General features: G+C 40.3%; 1 protein-coding gene across 6 annotated transcripts in view; it reads right to left on the reverse strand.

Annotated features, from left to right (window-relative positions):
- Positions 1–2,090: 2,090 nt before the first annotated feature.
- Positions 2,091–22,033, reverse strand: part of RGS7 (regulator of G protein signaling 7) — a 237,265-nt gene continuing 217,322 nt past the window's right edge. For 2 of the 6 annotated variants that reach the window (XM_033056690.2, XM_042779154.1), the window contains one exon: positions 19,476–19,562. Coding sequence is in view for 3 of the 6 variants with exons in the window: in XM_033056687.2 (XP_032912578.1) it covers positions 2,800–2,961 (162 nt within the window). In the remaining 3 variants the exon portion in view is untranslated. Of the gene's footprint in view, positions 2,962–19,087; positions 19,563–19,682; positions 19,753–22,033 lie in introns of those variants that run through there. The other 4 variants (XM_033056689.2, XM_033056692.2, XM_033056687.2 and 1 more) reach the window with 3 other exon arrangements.

The raw sequence follows: 22,033 nt of genomic DNA on the forward strand, positions 1-22,033 counted from the left end.
GGAGCATTTAGTCTGGAATTTCCTGTGGCTTATAGATCGAGGACCTGATGCTCCACCGTGTTTTTCATGGTTTAGATATTTGGTGCCACAGGTATTTGTTTTATAGACCTGGCTCCCAAAATCAGTCAAAAAACAAGGAACAAACTTGTTTTGATTAGTGCAGGGCACTTGTTAGATCACCTTTGCAAAGATGAAGCTTTCTGTTCAAAGGCTGGATAGCCTCTAGGGTATCATCAGCTTTTAATAACATGAACAAAATCACTGTGTCCACCAGAAGGAATTCAGCTGGCATGTGACTTGCCCCATCTCCCCTCATTGGGCTGTCTGGTATCTAGCTGGGCTGTAGTTCTGCCACCATCTGGGTTAAAACACAGTCCTGACAGGATTTCTGTTTTGGAGGTAGATATATAAATGAAGAGTGAACTTTTGTTATGGGGCGGTTCTTGCAGCACAAACAAATTTGAACTTTTTATAGAGTAAGAACATTGACATCCAGGATGTTGAAAATCAAAACCATTTTACTGTTATTACACAGACCTCTATGTTTTCCTTCCATATTTTTATTTTTGTGTGGAAACCTATTTACACTTCTCAGCCAAATCTTTGCCAAAGATTTCATTAAGGCCAAGATTTCAAGCCTTGCTGGCCAGTGTTAGCACAAATGTGATGGCTATTACTATGATTACATCTATGGAGAACTGGTACTTAGAGAAAATAACAGTTTACTGGCATCTCTTCTCGTGAAGTTTTTGAGATTCAAGTATCAAGAATTTAGACATGTATTGAACTCACTGTGCCAGCACAAATAATCTCTTAACACATGACTACAGCCACAGAAATCAGTGCCAGCACGGCTTTCTCAAATTTGAAAGGATTGACCACTTCCTCTCACTGTTACAAAACCCTGTGTAGGAATGTAAAACAGATACTACAGCACATGACAGCTAAGGAATGGATGTCTGTCACACCAAACTCTTGACAAATGTGTTTTTCATCATCTGTCTTCACCTTCTGCTATTCTAATAGCATCCTATGGAGTGGTATCTTTGACAAGTGGTATCTTGGAAGTACTGTAGAATCCATAAAGTTGGAGCTTGGGAACTTAACAAGAGTCGTGCTGTAATTTCTAACTCTGAGGAATGGTCTTTCTTACCTTTTCAGGTCCATCTTCTCTGGCACTTACCTCTTCCAAAAATGCAAGGCTTTGTGAGAGTCCTTTGGCTGCAAGAACAGGCCTCTTTACATCCTCTCAGGATGAAGTAGCTAGACTCAAAAGAAGCATTTTTTCTGTGTGTGCTTTAGTGAAAAGATGCGAACAAAGCCAGAGAGCAGACTTGTGCAGAACTCATGAGAATTGCAGAATTGCAGAACTCATGCTCCAGGTGTGGTTAGTGTCAGTGGAACAGAATGGGCTCCCACCCTGGGAACTACCCAAACTTTATAGGCACACATCACTCCAGTTCTGCTGCCAAAGATTCAGTAGACCTAAACCCAAGCTTAGAAATCTAATACACCGACAAATCATTTTAGTTTCTTCCCTCTCCTCACTTCCCTCCTGTTCTTGTCAAGCCCAAATATCAACAGTTAAAGTAAGCATTTGGTGTAATGCAAAATGTAAAAGTGAATTGGCAACAGGATAAATCTGAAATGCAGATATGTGAGGATACATTTAGAGAAAGAAAATGTCTTTAATACATTTGAGCTGCAGGTGCAACATGAGTGCATGTGGAAGAAACAGTACTTTCAACTCATCTTACCAGACTTCCAGATCTGGAGCTGGCTGTGCTGGCAATAGGGCAGCAAGTGTCAGCCTGGGGCTGGAGGTTGTGTTTATGCCTCTGGGAGCAACTGGGAAATGAAAATCACCATTTCTGTGCTGGTGTAGTTGTAACTCATGTGCACTTGATCAGTACTTTGCAGGGGAGCCAGAGAGAGCAACCATGGGGAGCACGCATTTGTAGGGGTACATGGCAGCTGTGGCCAGTGCTCTCCTTTCCATGCCAAGGACACTCCAAGTCAAAGTAACCACAAACAGGGGATCTGGCCTTTGAAAATCAATATTATCACCATCCCCATGTCTTTCAGGGAACAAAGAGCACTTACGAAAACAGCTTTTACTGGATCATATTGCATACTTCAGTTTACTTTTTAGTATCAAGGCCTTGTTTAAATGGTGCATATATATCAATAACAGTTAAAGAGAATTCATTCATACCAAATTTTAGTCTCATCTGACCTGAAAATTCCCATTCTAATTCTACCTGTATTTTGGGTATAATTGTTGTCAAAATATCATCTTCTGAACATAGAAGTTTCAAAAGATTTAAACTGCTATTGTGACTGTCCTGTATACAATAGAAAATAAATATTGTTACTGCAGAGGAAAATTACTTGTTACATGCTTCTCACATAGTATCTTTATTAAACATTTGGACAGATATGCATCCATTTATTATATAAGTAATCTGTGGGTTCTTAGTTTGCAAATGCTGGTTGAAAGTTCACAAGAGTAGATTTTCTGTGAACTTTCTGTATTTGTAAGTTCAGTCACTGCAATAAATCCTGAGCCTATTGCCTGCTTAGCAGCACTTTGCAATGTACCCCAATGGCTAAAGCTTGGAGCTCTGCATCTGAATATTTCCAAACCTCTGACCAGCTTGATTGGAGTTTGTTTTTCTTCTTAAATAATGCAAGTTGTTCTGGAAAGAACATATAATCACAATTACCTGGTAGTCAAATCCTTGGTCACTAACATACCAAGCTCCACTACCACTAACAGAGGTTTCATTGGAGCAAAGCTTATTGCAGCATTTTGTAGCTGTTAGGAAAAAAGTGTTCTTTGTGCGTGCTGTAGTTCAGAGCTGTAAGGTCTTTGTGAATGGTTACTCTCAAAGCGCTACAGAAGTTCCCCGGTTCAAGGTGGCTCCTGGCTCCTCGGAAAAAGGAATGTGGGGATCCGGCCTGGGAGGAGAGAAATAAGTGAAAAAGGAGATCCCTGGGCTAGGCAGGACAGGTCTGCTCAGTGCAGTTCTGCAGCCTGGACTGTCAGTGCTGAGCTGGTTCAGAAGGAAGAAAGGTGAGTGTTGACCCCAGTAAGCACAATGCGCATCCATGAATCCAAGTCATCAATCACAGTAAAAGCTCCTCCAGCCCTATTTGTCAGAGCAAAGGGATTTTCAGATTATAAAACCAGGAGTCACTGTGTGGTCACCTAACCACATAATTTAGGACACAGAACATCCTTGAATTTGTTCCAGTTTAAACTTGAGTAAATCTTTTAAATTAAAAAAACCCAAGAACATCTATTCTCGATTTAAAAATTGCTAATGGCAGAAAAGCCACAATAACCTCTTGCAATCCACACCAGGAGCTAAGTATTTCCCTGGTGAAATGTGTAGCCTTTTCATCCTGTGCATTTGTCCAGCTCCAGCCACCAGATCTTTTTATATCTTTCTTGCTAGATTGGAAGAGCATTAGTCCTGGAGTAAATACTTACCATCTACAACCAAAATCTTAAACTTTTTCTTGGCATACTTAAATGATGGCACACCTACCACTTCTATCTGAAGTCTCTTTCCAGCCTTTTGGTTGGTCTCAGAGCAATCTTTAAGAGTGTCTGAAGTAAACACTGTACTTCAGAGCTCAACACACATACAGAGGCAATCAGACCTCCATGCCAAAAATGCATATTCCCAGCAGTTACATTAGTTACCGGCCAGTTTTGTTCCTGGAGTTGACACACAGGTAATGCCCTGGGCATGAACATGCATAACCAGTCTAATCCCATTGACCCCTGGTGAAGCATTCTCCCCATTGCCCATACAGCCCCTACAACTTGTTTCTCTGCACCTGACTTCACCTTTGCCCTCCAGGTAAATGACTGTTGCTCAGTCATACAACATCAAATGACCCAATACTTCAAATTTTTGCTTCTAAAGTTCCTTCAGTCCCCATTTTAGATGGAGGAATCTGGTCATCTTTGCAATCATTGTAAGGTTTTAAGTGATGATCTTATGCTTCTATTACTAATAGTAAAATTTGTACCATAATTTTTCAGGACACTGTCAGAAGCAAGGCTGCTCACTGCTGAACTGTTCAACTGCAGAAATATCAGTGTCATTGGTACTCTGCGTACCTTCATTTCCCTGAAGTCACACATTATTATTCACTTCATGTCCAAGGTATTATATAAAGTTACTGTGCTGCATTTTCAGCTCAGAGAGGTCTCTCTCAAATTATGTAAGGAAGGTAACAAGTGCAAGTAATTTTCTGTGCTCCTGTCATGCTTTTCAGGTAAGAGCAGCAAGTTATTAATTAATCGGCTCCATGAACTAATTAAAATAATATATTCTGCATGTACCAATTCACATAACATATGTAGGTGAAATGAAAGCCACAGCAAATATAAATAAAAGTTTCACAAGAATTTAGTAACAGGCCATGAAGAGGACGAGGACCCTGGGAGAAAAAGGGAAAGAACTCTCTTGTGCTTATGTTTATTCAGAAAGACAAATTAACTTTCTTTCTGAAAATGGTTGATACTCAGCCTTGGCTTTGGGCTCTCCACTTTTTTTTGCCTCTTTTAAATGCTGAGCATCTTTTGATATGTTTGGTAAGTCTCAATCCATTCCCATCAGAGTCCTAAAAAGACACGTATCATGTAGGAAAAAGTTGCATAGCTCTCCTTCCACATGGACCTTTGCAAAAATAACCAGCTGCAAACAAGCAGGGATGCAGATTTTCCATGATTCATGCTGCAGAACCCACCATAGGCTGTGGAACTGTTCTACAGAATTTGTGCTTTCACAGAAAAAAAAAATGCGGCCTGATGGTGAGGGAAGTCTTCCCAAACAGGAACTGAACATGAATCAAGTCGGGATGACTCAGATTGTTTTTGTGATTCTGCAGAGACAATCTGAGATAATAGCTGGGTTGTGTGAACTATTGCTATAATTTATTACAATAAAAATTCAAAATACAATGACTTACTATTGTGAATTGTTTTTTTATTTTCTCTCTATATATCAAAAGCACTGTAATATTTAGATTTCTAGCCCCTCTGCATGAGTAAAAACATATAAAAATATATATAAAAGTCCTCTGTATGCTTCATATCAAATATTCAAATTATCATCTTAACAAACATAGCAACATTCCTTTTGTGTGCCCAGTGAAGTGCACTTTGATAAGAAGACAGTAATGTGTAGCAGCAAGGTTGAGTTATGATGGGAGGTAGCCAGCCTTAGGACATCAAGGAATCTATAATTCTGTCGTTACATGTTGAAGCATGAAGCTTATGATAGAGCTTTCTAGGTGGTGGGGGGAAAAAAGAATGACTGAAAAAATAAGCCTGGGTCTTTGTTTAAATATATAAATTAGGTTTGTGCTGTTTTGGATTCAAAGAAATAAAGAAAAATGGCCTATTTGTGTTTCACAACAACAAGGTTATGGTAGGAAGCACAAAGTATCAGTACAACTAAAGGAACATCTCTGCTGTTTGTGTGTTGTACACACAGGTTAAGAAAATGGTTTTAATTTAACCAAACAGGTCCCATGACTCAAGGTGAGAAAAATTCTTCTGTAGTGCTGTTCTCCATCCTTTGCCAGAAAGCTGTTCCCAATTGAAACTATATTTATCCGTTATTTACCAGTTTAGTCAGCTGAGGACAAGTTGTTCTGAAAATGTTTGTTTAAATGGGCCAGCCAGGCATCAACAAGAAAAAGGAGAGGAGTGGAAAGAAAAACCAATATGGAAACACATCTGAAATTCCACAGAAAACCTTTCTGTTGACTTTATCAGGATATAGCCAAGATCTGCAGTCAACAGAGAATGATGGTTACTAAAATAAGGGAAAGAGATTAGAGACTATAAAGAAAGAAAAGGCAGAGAAAGGAAAATAGAGGGAACTTCCTGGATTCCCATTAAAAAAAAGGTGGGGGGGAATGGAGATTCAGCTGCAAACAAGCAATGGAAGGGAATGGAAACTGAAAAAGGAAATTAAAATATGTATGATCATTGATTTTAAAGAATAAAGATGTCAGACATTGGCCTTGTTTGCAAAGTTTCCTGAATAGGTCGTAAGGGCACAGGCTGGTTTCAGTATGGCTAGGATATAGAAATAGTTGGAAAATTCGGAGAGATTATTCACGTCTGAAGCTTTGGGAAGATCACATCTGGTAATAAAGGAAAGATTTATCTTCAATTTTAAATTGTTTGGAAATGGTTGGGGAATTTTTGTTAGGCAATTTTATTTGGGGGGGTCCTCCCTCTTAGAGAATGTTTCAATTTGCAATTTTTGCCTTGGCGAAACAATTTTTGTAGAGCACGGTGAGTGTAGCGAGTATGTATCAGTAATGACCATGAAAGGACAAACACCACTTAGCGAGCCTTATAGAATCCAGGAAGGACAGAATCTAAGATTAACCACAAAGAAAGCCAACTTGTTAAGAAATGTGTCTGAAACGAAATGACTAGTAAATCCTCCAAAAATCAGTCTTTGCGGGGGGAGTAAATGTGGAAGGCATATTGTCTTCTTAATCCAGAACAGACTGACGCATCTTTTGAAGAACAAACTGAAATTCTTTCTAAACTATGAAATCTTGAAGGGAGACCAGGCATGAATTTACCAGCCAGTAAAAAAGTCCTTTAGCCGCTTTCCTCTTGTCCCAGCCAGACCTCCACATGCTGCTCCCGGTCTGTTTTTTAAATAGCAACATCCAAATAAGTAGCTAGTAGAGAGATTGGTGGATGACCAACAGATGGGTAGCTGGTAGATAGTGGTCACTTTGTTTGTTTCTCCCACAGTTTTCTGGTTTGTAGTAGCTTTATTTCCCTTATCACATCTCCCCATCTGTCCTTTTTAATTTGGCTTCCAGTACAATGAATAGGTTCCATTTGTAATATACCATACATACATAATCAAAACTTTCCCTGTGGACATGGGCAAAGAGCTTGCAGTCTTGAAAACCACATTATAAATGATGGAAGCATGTGCTGTTGATGCCTCAGCTAGTAGAAGAATACAGGCCTCAAATATTTTCAGAGTTTACTACATAAGATGACCTTGTTAGCTCAGTCTTACGAACATGGATCAGGACAGAGATGAGCCATCACAATAAATATCTGTCATATGATCTACTTCTTCAAGGCCACCACTTTCCTGCAGCACATTCAGGTATCAGTGTTCTCATGTGTTGCAGCATACTCCTCACTTTTGTGTGCTTGCCTGTGTTGTGGTGCGTCTCTTCCAAGCCCCTGCTGCTGCTACCAATGCTCTCCTCAGGCTAAGGCCCCTACAAGCACACAGGCACCAGTCTGATTCTCCAGGAGAGCAGTGTGTTGGTCTTTCCTCTTCCATGCACATACAAAAGTATTCTTAGCACAAAACCAAATTTTGTCAGAAATTCTCCAGGTGCTTCAGGAAAGCCATAGGGAGAACCCAACTGACAAAAGCAGCCATTGATGATGGACAACCTGTCACAAAGCTGTTCCTTTTCCTAGAGTGGAACTGAATTTTCTAGCACGCTACACCATTACCTCCCAAGCAGCAAAAGACCCATATAGGATTGCGCAAAATGTCATATAAAGCCTTATTACCAAGGGGAAAGAACATTGGTAGCAATGTCCCAAATAGTTATGCTTCAAAAGCATCAGCCTGCAGTTCAAAACTCCAGAAGCTTTCACGATATGAGCAGATCTTCCCTTCTTCATCAGCAGTTGAGCCAGGTTTTGAGCCAGCAGTGTTTCCAAACAAATTAGTACTAGTAGAAATAATAGTAGTAATACGACCCGCCCCTTTCCATCACTGGAAGGATTTGGAAAACAATCTTCCAGCAGAGCTGTGCCAGTTGCACACAGAGCGGGCAGATGCAGAAAACATCTGTTTCAAAGGATGTGCCAGCAGTGCAGGCACTGTGACATCAAATGCCAGCATACAAAAAGGCACCAGGAGACTTGCTGTAGGATCCTGTGGGGAATGAACAATGTTCCTCCTGTGACCAGGGACAGGACTGTTCAGTCTGTGTCACAGAAGCAATATGCATCCTCCATCCTGGTGTTTCTTGCTACTCCTCCACACACACTGCACCACAGTCATGCACATTCACCTCTACAAATACCAGGTCACCAGTGACTAATATGAGTCTTTTAAATCTCGATGATGAATGGTTTAACATTCTCAGAGGAATTCTGTGTCCCACCACACATTTTTAATTGTCACGTCTGTTTCTCTAAACCTGAGAGAATAGACTAACAAAAATCACCTGGGATGATAAAGGGCTTCATACAAGGGCTCCCCAAATTCAGCTTAGAACTAGCTATTAGGACCCAAACAGATGCCAATACGAGCCAGGTTGGAGCAAAACAGAAGCATACATGTTTCTCTGAGCTGAGATGTGTCCTTCCCTCTCTCAGTTGAGCACTGCATTGTCTCAGACACCACCAACTCAGCAAGGATGTAGCTCCAGATGCCGTGGTGGTGTGGACAACAGCAGGGCATGCTCACATTTCTTAGTCTCAGATGCATCACGCAAGTTGGAGCCCAGAGGCCAGCTCAGCTCAGAGCTATGGTGCACAACCGAGAGCCTTCCTTGCTCCCCAGGGAAGCCAGTTCTGCTCCAAGCTGTGGGAAAACCACAACCAGACCCCATGATTTAGGTTTTTGCTGCCTGCCCAGCCACATCATCAGACTACCTCATTTTTAGAAAATGATCTAGAGATCAGTGAATTCTCCAGATATTAAAAGACTATCTTTCAGCCTGCTACACCACCTCTGAACGTGACCCCCCACCTAGACTGCAGCCCTTCAAGTTATCCTCCATTTGTTTGTTGGTGTGCTCCCTTAGATCTGCAGATCGCTTTGATTATTTGAACATCTGGAAGTTGTCACATGCTTTTTCTGACCGTGACCATCTGAAATATTACCCAGCAGGACTTGAGGGGAGACACACAGTAAGGAAACAAAAACATCCTACTCATAAGAACATGTGGCAGGAATTAGCAAATGACACCATCCCAAAGGGTAGTGCTATATATCCAAGCAAAGACAAACTTCTCCATCCCCTAAAGCCAAGGCAGTTTTTCCCACAATATCAACTCCAGACATAAAACAATACTACATACAAATACCTAAAGTATTTTTCATTATACATGTTATTAAGGTTATTTATATATATAATGTCTAATGTCTAATATAAATAATGTCTATTACTATTGGAGAGAAAGTATTTCTTTCATCCTCCAGCTTTCAAAACTGGACAGTAGATCCTCCTCACACATGATTCTCAACAGGAAAACCTCCCCAAAATGGTTCAGTGCCTGAGGTAATGACCTCAGGGTGCCTATTCCTGGTTTGCCTATTGTCCTTACAGGCAGAGTGCAGGTTCTTTGGTAAAGCTGGAATGGGATATATAAAAAATGGGATTAAAACAGGTTGAAAAACAGAGTCAGAGTTTCTTAGCAATCCCATCAGAGGCAGTAGGGGGCTCTGGAGAAGAGGAGAAAAGCCAAAATCAATGCAAGGTGAAAGCCCAGGAAAATCAAGTTGAGTTTTTAGATTTGGTTTCTCATTCTTAGCAAGTACAGAAATGAACAAATGAAGAACAAATGAAGCATGGAGAGCAATACAGACCATACTGCTGCAGTCTGGCAGCTGTTAACCAGTTATATTTTGGTCTTTGTTAAGAGGTTCTCTAAAACAAGAAGTAGACGGCAATGGGTTTCCTTGTGAACAGCTTGTTTGCTTACAGATCATAGGTCCAAAATCTCATTGCCCTGGAGGAAAACAAGAACAACTATGTGCTCCCACGCATTTCTTCCGAACTCCCCTTCCCTGTGGGCAGCGAGCTGGAAGGGGGGCAGTCAAGTTTGCTGGGGACATGATACTAGTAGAACTGCTTATTCCATCCTCAGCCTCTGCATGTCTCCAGAGTCAGACCTTGATGAATCAGACCTTGATGTACCAGTTTTGGCCATGGCTGTCGCTATTTCTTCCTCCTTGAGGATACTTTATATTTGGTTGCACAGCACTTTAATTTTTTTTCTTCTTAAACCAAGTGCCACTGGCTACTGAAGCAAATTTCGGACAACCCAAATATATCTTGGTAAAACCCCAACATCCTAGAAGGAACTCATGTAGTTCAGAAACTCTGGTTCCCAGGAATCCTCTTAAAAGCAGACGGTATCCTCTGATGTAACCTGACAAAAGTCTTCCATGGTCTTTCTGTCGGGATGTGACAAAAGATGGCTCATTTGTCCCCGGCTAGGGCAGGGGACAGGGAGCGCTGGTGTGAGCGCGGCCACAGAGGTGCAGGGTGCTGTCCCCAGGCCGAGCCAGCATCCCTGGCAGAACCAGCATCCCTGTGCCACAGCAGCATCCCTGTGCCGCAGCAGCATCCCTGTGCCACAGCAGCATCCCTGTGCCGCGGTTCCTGCGCGTACCCGCAGGTGTCACTGCTGCCCCGCACTGTCCCAGCCCCGCCCGAGCCGCGCTCACCCGGCCGAGGCTCCGGGCGCTGGAGCTGCCGGGGGAACCCGGGATTGCTGCCCCGCCGCTTCCAGCATCACCGCAGCGGCGGGCTCAGAGGAGGTGTAATATCGGGTTTGTTTATTCCCGAAGAATATCGATCACTTGTCAGCACGTACATCAGCAAGAATCCGCGTGAAAGAAAACCGAAAATGTCAAATAGAAAAAGAGGTATATGATAACGTCAGGACTATGGGAGGAAAAAGGAAGAAAAAAAAAAATCACCCGGCTTTTGATAATACCTAACTAGTTTGCTCTACTGTGGTAAAAAAAAAAAAAAAAAAAAAAAAAAAAAAGTGCTTTGACTTCCTTCCTTTGTTTCTGATTTTATGCTCTATTTAGTTTTCTCAAATAATGGGGTATAATGAAGACCAAAATAGTCCCATCGAGTAAATTTCTCTAATGAATATTTTTTGTAGCAAGCGTTACACAGTTCATATTAGTACCGTTCAGATTACACATTTTTCCTTAGCAGGAAACTGCAGTAGCAGTGCAGCAGATCAGTGCTGATACACTGGCCATGCTGGTCCTACCATGTCAGTACCAATACAATAGAAAGTAGGACTATGCAGGGGATGGAGTTGCTAAAAAAAACCATTTCTATGTTACATGAAGGACTGATGCTGACTGCTGCAGACAGGTTTTCTCTGGTAGAGCTGCTGCTGTATGCACAAGATGGCAAGGCCTTAATAATGAGGAGTAATGACCTCCATCCTGGTGCAGAAGCTCTCAGGAGCTGAAAAGGATGAAGCTTCTCCAGGCAACATCAGATATCTCCACCACATTGGGCATGGAAAGGTTTTCTCTTGTCTCCTCTTTCTTGCTTTTTTTTCTTTTTTTCCCCCCCTTTTTTTCCTTTCTCATTTTTTTCCCCCACAATGCCATTAGTGTAACATATTCAAATCTTTCTTTAGATGCAAAATAAAAACAGCTGCTTTGGTTATTTTTATCACTCCCTCTCTCATATTCCTTGAAGTCTTCTGGCTTATAAACCCTTGCTTTTTTCTTTCTTATTAAAAGACACAAAATAATCAAAGCCACTCCACCTAGTCCATGCTTTCATGGACAGACATTATCTTAAAAAACTTTCTAGAGACAAAGGTACATTTCCAGCACTTGCTGTGGTCTGGGGTGAGAGAAGAATCAGGAGAAATCCAAACCATCTTTCAAAAAACAACCCCAAACCCACACTACTACCAACCCTCCTGTACCAAAGAGATTCTACCACTGACATTCAGCTAGTAAGCACAATTTTAGGAACAAAGGATAACTGTATTTTAAAGCCAGTCTTAAAAGTTTCACATCTCTGATTTCAGTGGAAGTATGCTTTGGGGCAGGAAAAAAACAGTACTCTTTGCAGATGTGAATCCCAAAGTACAGTTTTAATACAGCAATGAGGTTTGAGAGAGTATTTTTCTGCTGTTCCACTTATCTTTAACCAGCAGCAGAAGAGATATTTAAAATTCGTATCTTCCTTTATGGTTTGTTTTAGTTGGTTGGGGGTGAGGACGTGTCTTTTTTTCCCCCAATACTACAAGTATACAGAAAAGGTAGATAATATGGGTCTGTACAATGGGAATTGCACTGGGAAGAAGCCCCTTTGGAACAAAGTGAAAGTCTGGTATTTCAATTTTCTCATTACAGGACAAAAAATAAAGATGAAAGTGAAAATTCCCTCTGCACACAAATGCACTGGTAGGAGAGCAGCTTCAGCTACTCCCTTATGGCTGGAGTCTCCCACACTCTCAGAAAAGGATAGGGAAAACAGTTGAGAAGGAAATCAAAGGAAGAGAGATAAGGTAAAACCTTGCTACTCAAGAAAAATTGCTGAACTACTTCAGAAATGGAGTCACCCAAAATTACTTAGGAATTAAAAACTTAACAATTCCCTAAAAACAACTTTCTGGAAACCAATTGCTTCATTAAGTGAGCATATCTGCCTAATTGTCTGAACTGTATCAGCAGTTTACTTTATCCATTAATGAAATTCCACATTTGTGCCTCCTCCCCCCAAAAATTTTATCTGTGATTTAGGCACAACATGAACTTCCACAGGCCTGTTCACTGGTGTCACTGGAGCTATCACCCAGACCAGTGTGGACCACGACTTAGAAATATTTCCTAGTCTTGGGCTTTAATCTTTGTTCCTGCCTCCCACAGGCACTTTCTTTGATAACAGAGACATTCTGTGGACACCCTCACCTCTTACCATGGAAGACTTCATTCTTACCATGGAAGAAGTTCAAGCTCCTTACTTATTCCAAATTGTGATGCTGGGAATGAGCAGCCCAAGTACCAATCCCCTTCCTTCCATCAGTCCCGGGCACGAGAGGAGGCAAAAGTCACACTTTTTGTCTGTCTGCATTCACCCAAGCAGAGGAATTACTGACTCCCTCATATCTCCTGAGCTTCCCAGAGACACCTCCCCAGCAGAGAGGAAGGATGTCCCTGCCATGTACAGGTACCCTTCTCCTCAGGACATTGCCCCACGCCCCTTCTCCTTCAGCCTGGGGGGAGCAGTGGTTGTAGGAGTGGAGAGCTCCTGGGAACAGGGTGGGGAAGGGAACAAGCAGACTGCTGGGAGAAGGATGGGCCTCTGAGATCAGAACAGAGTCAGAGGCACATTGTGCATCCATATCAGCCCCTGCCCTATTGCTGATCTACCTTTCTTTTAATGCTTTCTGTTTTGTTTTGGATTTTTTTTTCTAATTTGTTTTAGTTCCAAGAAGGATAAAACAAAGAAGGTAAATATAAAGAACCTTAGTGAGCACCATAAGACCATGCAGGAGAGATCAATAGTGCAAGAATCAGAGAAACAAAGGAAAAAAAACCATAAAAGATGAAGAATACTAAAAAAGATGTTGCAAATGGGGAGGGACAGAGACGAAAGAGAATCTAAAAGAAAAGTTGTCTCAAGAACAATGCATTAGAAGAGATGAACTCAAAAAGAGTTCATACATTTTGGGTTATACATTCCTCTCAGCAAAAAGGTAGAAAAGTAAGTCACATTAAATGTCATTGTCACTCATCTTTTGAAAGTGAAAGGGGTAAAGGAATAAAAAGGTGGATAGAACACATAATGTGCATAATGAAATGCCTCATTTATGTGATACCCATACTGAAGGAGTAGCTGCCAGGTTAAGAGGAAGGGTGGGAAATAGTACCCCTTTTGAAAGATGACATCTGAGATTAATCTAACAAGAGATTTCAAAATGTAGTCAAATCAAAAAGAAAGCCAATGAAGGTGAATGCAGCAGAATATATTTTGGGAGCAAAGTACAATAAAAATTGTGCAAATGCCACTAACAAGGTAACATTTACCATCGTGTCTTAATATTGTTTGATATTTACTGTCCATGCCCACACTTGTAAATAAGGACTATCATCTAGCATTTGAGCAGGTTCTCAGAGTTTATTATCTGGACAATTTTTCTTTGCAATTTACACATACAGATCCCTTACAGCAAATAGTGCTGATGGTACTCATTCTCATTCAAGTGTTTGTGTTAAAGAACCAGGCCAGCAGATTCCTCACTCTCACATAAAGATACCTGCAGATAAAAGGACTGCAAGTAGTGCACAGGTGGAATAAAAAATAATTAGAATTAAAAAAATCTTAGGAAAAGAGAAAGGTGGTCTGAAAAAAGATGATGTTATTCAAGAGACAACTCAAGACACCTCACTGACCCAAGAAGAGTCAGCTACACACAAAGGGAAGCGACCATCTATGCTAGACTGCACAGGATCTGGGCATCACTGTGCCACATAAGGTGGCACAGTTCAGTAGTGGCTTTCTACTGCAAAAAGGGCAAGTCCTGTGGTTGTGAGTATGGTCAGAAGCAAAACAATAAATCTCCTCCTGTAAAACCCTGGTGGGAATCCTGCAAGCACTATCCTCCAAGAAATTTTTAAGAATCCCTGGCCCAGAGGAGAGTAAACCAGACACTCAACACTTCAGAGAACACCAGTAAGAAAACCAAAGGAGGCTGTGATGTTGCAATGTCCATTTATATTGGGGACACATTATTGTAGTGACTGCAGCAGCCTGGTCAAAAATAAAGGGATAAATCAAAGTAAGGAAGATTCTGTTTAAACATTAGGGAAACAAACTTTGTAGTCTCACAGATAATGATTGTCTGGATAGACTCTGCAGCCCTCAAGTCAATGTCTATACAAAAACACACTTTGAATTGTACACATGCCACTTGAGGACTCCATAGTCTGCAAGGGCATGAGGAGGGGAATCCAGTCTCAGAGAACTTATCCTCTCTTCCCCTTCACCTCTGTAATATTGGGACTTCAGCATATCTTCAATTCACAGGGGACTAACGCAATCTGTTCAGCACAGTCAGATCAAAAGGCAGACTGGTGTGAGTCAAAACCACTTAGCAACTTGCTTAAATGAATTGTGGACAGAGAATACTTTCAAATAATTTCCCATGAACATGTTTGATTAAAACCTTATTTTCTTTAAATCCCCATAGCTATTAAAAATCTTTTAGTAAAATTCCTATGTTTTATGTCCCTGTTATAATAAATCCAGTGTTATGCACCAACTTAATAAGTGCAGTGCTAGTTCTATGTATCTTCAGCTAGAAAAGACATATAAAATATGTCAGTTTTAAAATCTAAATTCAAAGAGTTGTTAATCACTATGCATAAAAATAAATAATTGGAAGAGCCACAAATAAATCACTGGCTTTTCCAACTCCTAGTTCCAGTTATGTATCAAAGCAGTCTTTCCTCACTTTGGTGGTCTGCTGTGGCTTTAATATTTTTTATAAATAACATCCTAAATTAATTCCTATAGGTCTTGTTTTCTGTAACTGGTTGTTGCCCTCCTGTTTTTTATTTCTTAGGAAGCTATCTGGCATTTATGTCTCATGATTTCAGATAACATTAGGTGTGTAATTTGAAAAAGGCAACCCTAGATATTTTATTATTATTCATTATTTCTTTCTAGATGAAAAAATGTTGGTTTTGGGTTTTAAGGCGCTGGTCACAGTTGATCTTGCCTGAATTTTAAGGTTTTAATTCCAGCTCATCATGGCTGTGGCCAACAGGTTGGCAATTGACCAGCTGCATTCTGCCTCTCATGCTCCTAATTATTCAGCTCTCCAGCTCTCTGTTCTGGTCACCACAATTAATTCCCATTTCTTAGTCCTGTGTTCACCTTCAACTCATTAGTTTTTGTCTGGTCTCCACTACTGTTTCAGCTCAGCATTTTGCAATTTACCTCATCACTATTGTAAGTCCCTTTTTCTCCCTCTTTGGTTTCCTAGGGCTGAAGGGCTTCTTTTACTTGCTGCTTACAGAAAAATGTTTGAATATTTTGCTGTTGTCAGGTAGGTGCCAGGGTAACTTCTACCTCTCCCACCAGCCATTTTTCTTCACAGGCTGATCTGGGAGCACAAAACCACCTGAAGTGTGCAGCAGCACAATCAAACACTTTATCCTGCAGGCTTTAGAGCTGTTTTATATACAAGAACCAGGAGACACTGACTGATGGCTTTTCCCTAGAAGGCAAGAAATATGGTCCCTTCAGAGTGATTTTCTCTCTCAGTCCTTTTTTCCTCAGCAGATTTTTCCTGAGCAGATTCCTCATCAACATTCTTAATTGGTAAATTACTGTGTAACCAAAGTCATACTGCAGCTTATTGTACAAGCATGCCTTAATCTGTGATAATCTTAATTTTTTAAGTGGATCTTTGTATGCAATTGGAAATACAAATTTAGCTTTTCTCTGTGGGGAAGCAAAAGGAAGTTTGTGCCTGCTTGGAGTTTCCAGTCCCAGTATTGTATCACTGGCTGATGATGGTGATGAGATGAAGTATCAGAATATTGCAAAATATTTTAAAATATTGCAAAATCTTTTAAAAATCATCTAGTCATAGGATTGATCTTGTTTGGGCCCAGTTCACTCATATGTAACTGTGGAGATGTATCACTTGGAAAAAGCCTAAATGAAACCTTAACAGAGCTTCCTGACTACTTTGAACTCCTTATTAGTAATGCTTGGTTTTCCTTTAGAGACATCGTGTTAAATCCTGTGCAAATACAGGGAAAGACAGCCATTCAATACAGACTTTGTATTTCTTGAAAGGAAATGTCCTGGATTTGTCTGGGATAGATTTCAGTTTTTCCCAGTACCTGGTGCTGTGCTGTGATTTATTTGGCATTTAGCATGGTGCTAAGACACTGATGCTTTCAGTGTTGGGGAGCAGGTCTTACCCTAAGTGAAGGACTTTCCAGTTTCCCATGCTCAGCCAGGGAGCAGGTGCACAAGAAGCTGAGAGGCAGCATCACGACGAGAGCTGACCTGACCAAAGGGATATTCCACACCACAGAACACCATGTTTAGAAACTGGAGGAGCTGGTCAAGAGGAGCTGATCGCTGTTTGGGGGGCTGAGCATTGGTCAGTGGGTGGTGAGTGATTGCATTCTGCATCTCTTGTTTGTCTTGGGTGGAGGGCTTTATTCCTTCCTCTCTTGCTCTCATTTTCATTAAGATTACTGCTATTATTGATATAAATTATTTCAATTATTAAATTTTTCTTATCTTAACTCTTAAATTTTACTTTTTCCTCTTTTCTCCCAATCCCTCTAGAGGTAGGGGGGAGTGAACAAGTGGCTGCATGGTCTACTTAGCTGCCAGCTGGAGTTAAACCATGACAGGAAAGAATTAGAATAAGTACAGAATGGGTTCAGGAATACAAATGCTCCATTACTTTTTATCAACCAGTTGGTGTTGCAAAGTGATTTGGAAAAAAAGACATTTCTTAGGGTGAAGTTGCATGAAATGCCTAATGCTTGTATTTGGAACATTAGGTATTTGAAGGAAGTGATTCTTTGAAGCAGACAGTGGTATCTAATTAGTTAACTACTAAGGCAAAGCTCTCCAAAGGCCATCCTACTGTGGCTCTGATCCAACAGTTGATGCAATTGGTGGCAGCAGGAGCTTGGAAATAAATATCTCTATTTGGCATTGAGAAGTGAAGCAGAGCTTAAATTTCTGTGGATTGCCTGGCCCTAAGCTCAAGTCTCAGAGCTCACATTTCTGTGGTAAAATTAAATCTCAGTTTAAGATCTGTGATTCAGTGTGGCTACTTACTAAAATTCATTCTAGGCTGTGAATATTTTGAGTTGAACTGCATGGAACTCTTGCTAAGATCTTGATAGGACCCAGCTCTGATGGGGTATTTCCATAAAAGCTCAGTAGAATTGTGCTAACAAAAAGAGACACTTTAAAGCATCAATTGCCATCCTAACTGCAAACCAGAAACACAGTGGTATGTGAAAACAATGAACAAACAGAAATCCCAAACCTCAAGCGATCTCAACTGAACAGAATATGGGGAACAGCCATTTATTAATATGTAATACATTTTGTACTGAGTTCACTCTGACTGCCTCTTTAAAGATGCTGGTTTCCTGGTTATGGCTGCATCAGGCTACTGGTGGTGAAGTGAGTGCTCCCTGCAGAAGGCAGCTCAGCTCCCTTCTGCCCAGAGCTGCTGTGTGCAACAGTCTTGTCCCTAATGGCACCAGTGCAGGTGGTTTTCCAAAGCTCAGTGAGATGTCTCTGGTATTAAGGCATTCAAGTTGATTGTCTGCTTGTATCTACAACCATCCCACTTTGTGTGTGCGTGTTTAGGATTCACAGTCCCTTTGAAACAAGATTCTCAATATCAAACCAAAGTCAGCATGACAGGCAGTAAAGTTGGCTTTCCTGAGTCTATTCCGTGCATTGCTAAAAAGACTTGTTTGTCCTGTGCACCCTTCCATGCCCTGGAGGTATCAGCATTTTGTCATTTGACTTAGTTCCCATCCCTTCTTTTCTACTCTGAGATTCTGTCTACTATCCTCACATCACCTCTATCAGCTGACAGTGTTGTTTCTTAGGCCAAGCAGATTTCTGGTTCCAGCTCAGATTAGCTTCAGAAGCTCTGTATCTACTGTCTCATGGGCAACATCAACACACGCTCATAAATCTGTCAACAGGTCTCTGTGTGAGTAAGCTCAGCAGTGGACACACAACAGCATCCCCTGGAATTAAAATGACAGCCTCCTCCTGCACTGCTACCGGAGATTTACTCCACAGACCGCATACTAGCGCTCCCAAACCACTACCTTTTCAGCTTCAAATGTTGCCTGGCATCACAAGTGACAGCAAGGAGAAAGAAGCATTGTCCTTCTTATTTAGCAAGTGCACCTTTGTGCTCCCAGCCAGCTTTGCTCAAGTCCGTTCCTAAGGAAGTGCAGCGCAGTCCATGCACTGTGGGTAGCGACTGAACCACTGCTAAAGAACGGGCTGAGCTTGAGGAAAGGTTTGCTTATGTGATGATGAGCAAGTGGGAAAGGTCTCTCTACTGATAGCTTGATAAAAAGGAAAGAAAAAGTAAATTATTATCAATAAAGTGTGTTTGATTAAGTGTCACTGAGAGAAAGAAAATGCCATTTCATGTCACTTTTTAGAAAGCACAAGGTGTGTAACTTTTGGGGATCATTTTGCTCTTGACTAATCTTCAGATTCAATATTAAAATCTCAAACTTCCCAAAGGAAAGAGATTCTGCATCTTTTAATGAAAGATAAAACAACAATATAAACATACACAAATTTACAGAGAAAGGATCAACTTTAATACATCTGGAGTAAAAGGTGTTCTTTTTTTAAATATGGTATAAAAATAAATGCAAGAAACATTAACAGAGAATATACAGACAACAGACAAAGACACAGGCTTTCTTTCTCAATGTGAATACATCAGTGAAATGAAACCTTCTGTGCTAATTTATTGTGCAATAAATGTGATGCCATATGTATATTTATTAATATATGCATTTTTTACATTTCTTCCAGTTTTTGATTGACGTAATTTTTTAATAAACTGTGCCTAGCAGAAGCTTTTTTTTCACTGTACTTGAGCTTGCAGAAAATAAAAAGACACAGATCCAGCTTGATATGAAGGAGGAAGTGAGCAGACAGTTTTCGAAATGGAGGCATCGAAAGGCTAGAGAGTCCCTCGGAGTCTGTAATGCCTTAGTATACACAAAAGAAAACAAGTCAGGTCCTTGCTCATGCAACATCTTGTTCTACTGTCCTCTGAGTCAGGCAATCAGTGAGCTACAAAGTGTGTATAATGATTTGAGTCTGCTTCCATGCTACAAGGTGATCCTTTTAGTAGGACTGCACTAGACTGGTTAACCTCTTTGATGTGAGCGATTTCCCCTGAGGAAAAGATAAAAACAAAAAACAAAAACAGAAAACAGAGGCATGATCACTGCAAACCTGTTCATCAGCAACCACTCAGTGTTGCCACATCACTCTCAAATAACTAGGGGCACCAACTGGAGTCTGTCAAATCTTAAACCACAGGAAGCCCTTACACTTAAACACCTGCACTGCCAGCCAGCCAGATTGTTTCACAGAACAACCCAGCAAATTTAAAGGCCATTTTTGAATGAGATTGGTTTTGGCTCATGAGAAAGTGATGCTGAAGTTTTTGCTGTCAGTCACACCCAGAACTCGAAGTCTACTGCAAGCAAGAGTACCTTGTGCTGCAAAGATGAATGTGCAAACTGCGGTAGCTGTGCACAGAGGACAAAAGAGCTACTTTCAAGTTAAGGTGAGAAAGTAAAAGGCAGATTTCATACAGGTAGGAAAGCAGCTTTCCCATGAACACAGCTATACGTTTGCTGAGACCATATTTACTATTTATAAGGAACATTGGTCAGGTATATTACATGTGACTGCATAACACTGCTTTGAAGATGCTGGATTTCCATATTGTTGTTTTCCTCATCATTCCTCCTATTGCAAGGATGTGATTTCAATTTTTTAACGAGTGCTTTTAATAAGGTGTAATGACTGCCCCACAAGAGCTAGGTCTACAGTGTGAAGAAGGTGGTGTAAGGTATGTCACTCTGGTATATTCCAGGCAAATTTGAGCTTTATCTGAGCTAGGCAGAAACCACAGAACCACAGGAATTAGATCTCCTACGGCCACATAAAAGGAGTTAGCTCTCCAAAGGCCATCCTACTGTGGCTCTGATCCAACAGAGGCAGAGCTGGCACAGCAAGCTGACATCACAGGCATACCCTGACAATGTAACACAAATATATAATGAAATATTAAATAGAAAATGGCTCTAACTCACCAGTTAGATATTTAATACTTACATTTATTATATTGTTCATTTTAAGTGCCCAATTCAGAAATATCAAACTGATTTCAATGAGAATACAGTAAAAATACTGTAACTATGGAGAGATGCTTCATTTTCTGCAGTAAATGGTAAATTAACTTATTCTGCCATATCAATAAATTGTTAAGTAATCTGCAGTGTTATAACTCAGTGGAATTACACAATTTAATATCTATTGTCATCATCAATCAAATTTAAGCTCTCAGGGATCTGTAAGTTGTTCTTGAGCATTTGCTCAAATGCAATATATCAGAGTGGGTCTTCATAAAAAGAAGAACAACTATTTTATTCTTTGTGCTGTGAAATACACGTTGAACAAATTAGGATGAATACTTCCGTAGGAACATAATTTGAAAGGGAACTCACGATTTGCAATGCTGGTTAGACTGCTCATCCATTATGTACCCTGTATCACCTGACAGTATTAATACCTACTTCTTTGAAAGATGGAAAGTCTCCTTCCTGGCCCTCTGTCTTCCCTGTATCTGCCACTTTTTGCTTATATTAAATTCACAGTTTCTTGATACTTTTTAACCCTTAAATTATGTTTTTTCTCTAATGCAGCAGGTAAGTTTTACAGTAAGACATAATTTCTTTTTAAATAGTCAAAAAAGCTTAAATAGCAGCGTGGCCTTGGAATAAAATTTAAAACATCAAAAGCATTTCCAAGATTAATGTTTTGTTAGACAACTTTGTTAGACAATTCATGACTTTTGGTTCTATACAAAACTCAGAAAATATCGAACATATGCTTATCTTTGCCTTTCACTAGGTTATTTGCAGAAAATAAAGTTTACAGGGGTACAGGTCTGGTTACTTTCTGTAAACACGTTATGAGTTCCCATAGTACTGAACTGCATAACCCACTTAATTAGAATATTAAACCCAGGAATTCTCGATTAACTGTAATTTGCTCAGTACTATATTGAAAAGCTGCACAACTGCTTGTTGTGGTATAAAATCTGTGAAATAATTGTTTATTATTATTTGCAACTACTCTTTAGCAGTTTCAAAATTTCTGGAATTTCTAGATGGACCACAAACAAATTCTAGCATCTCAGGAATTAATTATGTTATCACATAAACTCGGAAGTCCTGACATAAAATCAGGCCAAAAAGTAGTTATTAGTTGATCTGATTTGTGTGATCATTTTCTACATATTGCTTGAATTTTCTCCTAGAGACACAGTGAGCTGTCATGACAATTTTTTATGTATTTCACATAACTTGCTCCTTGGATATTGCTGATTTTTGGATATTTTTTTCTCCAAAGCCCTACAGTGATCAGGAATTCTCTGGATGGT

The sequence above is a fragment of the Catharus ustulatus genome, chromosome 3 (assembly GCF_009819885.2).
Source record: "Catharus ustulatus isolate bCatUst1 chromosome 3, bCatUst1.pri.v2, whole genome shotgun sequence".
Lineage (NCBI taxonomy): Eukaryota > Metazoa > Chordata > Aves > Passeriformes > Turdidae > Catharus > Catharus ustulatus.